This window comes from Belonocnema kinseyi, chromosome 2 (genome assembly GCF_010883055.1).
Source record: "Belonocnema kinseyi isolate 2016_QV_RU_SX_M_011 chromosome 2, B_treatae_v1, whole genome shotgun sequence".
In the NCBI taxonomy this organism is placed as follows: Eukaryota; Metazoa; Arthropoda; class Insecta; order Hymenoptera; family Cynipidae; genus Belonocnema; species Belonocnema kinseyi.
Window position 1 is genome coordinate 12,595,304 of NC_046658.1, and position 4,105 is coordinate 12,599,408.

At 31.0% G+C, this 4,105-nt stretch overlaps 1 protein-coding gene across 3 annotated transcripts in view; it reads left to right on the forward strand.

The window, feature by feature from the left end:
- The window catches only part of LOC117166917 (liprin-alpha-1), a 690,677-nt gene that overhangs the window by 570,824 nt on the left and 115,748 nt on the right, over positions 1-4,105 (forward strand). For all 3 annotated transcript variants that reach the window (XM_033351369.1, XM_033351368.1, XM_033351370.1), the window contains exon 19: positions 143-299. In XM_033351369.1, coding sequence (XP_033207260.1) covers positions 143-299 — 157 coding nt within the window. The remainder of the gene's footprint in view (positions 1-142; positions 300-4,105) is intronic.

A 4,105-nucleotide genomic window follows, 5' to 3' on the forward strand; every position in this document is an offset into this window, starting at 1 on the left:
TTAAGATTGGTAATACTCCAAAATCATTTTTATGGTGATATCTCTGAAATAATTTAACAAGATTTTCTTACTACATATCCACAAAGCCATAAAATGTAGAGTTAGATACTGTATATCAGTAGAAATAACCTATTTGTTGCAGAACAAGCTTGCAGTATGGTATCTCCTGCTTGAAAAGGCTTAATTATGATAGACATCAATTGCAAGAGAGAAGACGCATAGCGGAGGGGAAAAACATCGACGTTATTGTTTGGAGTAATGATCGTGTGATTAGATGGGTGCAGTCAATAGGATTAAAGGTATTTTCTGTTATTGTTTTTTTAACACACATTGTAATAGCTGTTGGGTTAGGAACTTCGTAAGTTAGTTCTCCAATGAACTGCCTCCTTGCCTTTAGAGAACAAGTTGTGTATCTGAATTCCTGAATGCCACAATTTGAATTTCCATGAGAATTTGTAACTTCCTTCGTAGAAATATATTTACTACTATAAAAACGAAAAACTTTATGACTATCAGGGAAAAAAAAGTTCTTGGCATAAACGCAGACAAACATTCAAGTATTGAAAAGATTTTGTTAGAATTTTTAAAGCCATAGGCTAATGTTATCTAAGGCAAAAAGTTTAGTACAACAATGAAAATACATTTGATATGTACAATAAAATTTAATTACATCATAGTTAAGAGAAATAGAACTAATTGGTGAACTGACAAGCACAATATAATATTAAGGTGGTTGATACAATAATAAGGAAAATGATCACAGATCGAAAGTGGGTCAGCATTGAACCTCATGTTACCTGTAAATGTGACGGTGATTTAGGCAATAATTGGTGAACACAATTTATTTTTAATGTAGCTACATGGACAAAAATCCCACAATATAACTTACTAAAATTTATTTTTCATTGCACATGTACATAACAATAACTGTAATTTGAGCAATCTCTGAAGAAAATCGGACTAAGAGAAAAGCTTTCAGCAAAGCTTTTTCACGACAACTCCCAGTGAGACACAAAATCAGATCGAGAGACCAATGTTGGAACTTGAATCAGTATTTTAATCAATTCAAAGTAGTCCACAATAAATATTACTTATTTTGCCGAATACCTAGATTTTTCACAATATATGTATAGAGAAAATAATTGTGCAACGATCTTGCAGTTTTAAACTGGAATTTGAGGGATAATATTGTCAATTGAAAATAGTACCTTTTCCATATGGTCGCTTACAAAATCCTTTTTTTTTAAATTATCACATTTTTAATTGTTGTATCAAACCAGTTAGTACCATTTAGCTTACAAAAATAAAGATGCGTAGAAGAATATAATACGAATTTCATACATTAATTTCCATTTCTATGGAGTTTAGTGTAACACGTATAACTGTTCAAAGAATAATAATTTTGTGAACGCGACAACAACATTTTGCTAGCAGGCAGTAAAAATTCGGTAACACTGCTTGCTTCGTTGATGAAGGTGTCTGTCAGATTCACGTGCTACTACAGGAAAAGTTCTTCAGCACATAATAGCATGAAGAGTTGAGACGAACACGAGAATCGAATCATATTATATTTCGCTGTGTACTTTTTGATCAGAATTCATTTACAGTTTAACTTCCGTCAACTTTTTTGTATATTTCAAGCAAGGCATAGTGGGCCAGAATCTAATAATTGCCAGAATTTTATGTCAAATATTACAAATTAAATATGGCGGGCAGAATTGTATTTTTTTTATTTGTCTGAAACTAAGCATGATGACTTTTTTATAGTATCTGATTCTTAACTTGACTGCAACAATTACGAAAGCAACAGTGACCACTGTAGCAGCTTCAAATATAATAGGGGATTTTCTCAGTGCTATTGTGAATTCAGCACTGAGTTTTATACCAAATACTCCAGCTTTAGGTCTATGGGAGTCTTCGGATCCGTCTGTATGCCACAATAGTCCTGAAATTGTGAATAAGTTATTTCTTCTCTGTTAATCGTACCAATACTCCTTTTTGGAAAAGATTATCTAAAAGAGTTTCATGAAGAAGTATTCTTTTAGTATGTTGTTAAATTGCATGATATGTATTTCATCCCCTGTCAGTACACTCCTCACTGTATCATGCAAGTCGAACAACTCGGCATTTTCATTGCTTTCTTTGAGGGAAAACGCATATGCTTCCGCTGTCGCCCTCTACCTATTTGAAAATGTACAGTAGGATTATATCTAAGCAGGATTACATTGATTCTGCTGGGTTTGTTCTCATTGTTTCAGTAATTGCGAGGCAACGGACCCTTTGCAGTTAAATAATAATAGTGAAATAAATGTTTCAGCTAATGAGATAAATTATTATTTCTCTACAGTAAATTCTATTCTTCGCATATAATCTATTAAATTCATATGAGGCAATGAATGATATTGAAGCTGATGCAACGCACAGTGCGATAGAAGCTCAAGAAACTGGCCAAAAGTAAATTTTTAATACAAGCAATTGAAGCGCTAGTGATCAAAAGAGGATATGTCCGAAACGCCGTCGTTTTAGTTGACCCCTAGGTCATATTTTTTTCAGGCCAAATTTTAATTTTTTAATAACATGCTAATAGGAAATTTTAATGCGCATAATTTCAGTCCTATAAATAAATGTGACGACTGTTAGTTTTCGAAATAATCAAGACAATTTTAATTTTTCTGCAATCGCAAAATACGAAATTTTTGTGTTCAACTTGCCATAAGTTCTACAAGAATGGGAGTTTTGTAATATAAATTGTATGCAATATTGTATGTTATATTTTAGGGAAAGGAATATATCACTAAGTCTACAATTATAAAGGACGGTGTGAAACAAAAAGATATCCCAGAGAAAATTTTTAAAGTTCCTGAAGCCTGCTGCCGAGAAAAATTTTTAAAAAAAGTTCCAATTGCACATCAACAGAGAGCGGACGAGCGTAGTCTGAAGTCGCGCACGGAGCGTAGCCTCGGCTCCCTCGTTGCGGAGAAACGTCGCATGGGTGGATGTGATAGTGGAGCCGCGCGAACATTGGAATACATGTGGGTGTGATGAGCAGACAGCGCTGAGTAGAATGAAAATAAAATAGAGCGAAAAATGATACGTTGTCATCAATGCAAGTACAGGTTGAGTAACAAATCAAATTTTTTTAAAAAGAGTAATTAAAATTGGAACGTCAAACGTTTAGTTTTTTTTGTTTAGTTTTGTGTATTTCATTTGCAATTACGCATTTTAAATGAGCAGTCAAATATTTCCAAATATTAGATCATTTTTATTTTTCTTAATTAAAATTTTCAAATTGGATTGTTAAAAAATATAATATTTTAAACTGAGACAATATCTGCAATTTAATTAAAGAATTTATTTACGAATATATTATTATAAAGTTATTTTAAAATTAAAGATAGTTTATAAATTTTCAATCCGGTGCTTACATTTGTCTAACTAATAAGACTTTCAAATTTAAAAAGTTTTTTTCAACTTTAAATTTGGAAATTCTAAAATTATGAAATGATTCCGAATCGTCTGGTAAAATAAATTATTATTTATTTTTTAATACTGAAAGTACAGTTCAATAAAAAAATTATTAATTACTTTATATTCAAATTTCATCGACTAAAAATGGTTTTTTTGTCCTAAAAATCTATTTCAAACATTTCTAATTTTTAATTTTTAAAGTCTTTAAAACTGAATTTAAAAATTCTGAAAAATATAAATGTAGACTTCAAAATTATAATGGAGCATTTTTAAAGTAAAAGATTTTCGAATCACGCATTATAAACTAAGTGATATCATAATTGAAAAATACAACAATTTAGCTAATTATTTAAAACATGGTTGAAGTCAAAGCTGGACAGATTTATTTTATAAAAATTTGTAGAATTCCCGAACAAAAAATAAATTTAGCGTCATTTTCCGATTTCCAGGTCCAGGGGCCACCCTGTATTCACATTGATGACAACGTATCATTTGTCGCTATATTTTATTTTTATTCTACTCAGTAAATAAACACACAAGAGGAGATGTATATGTATGTATGTGTATGTATGTATGTATATGTATGTGTGCATGTGTGTATATATATGTATATATGTGTGTATGTATGTATGTGTAT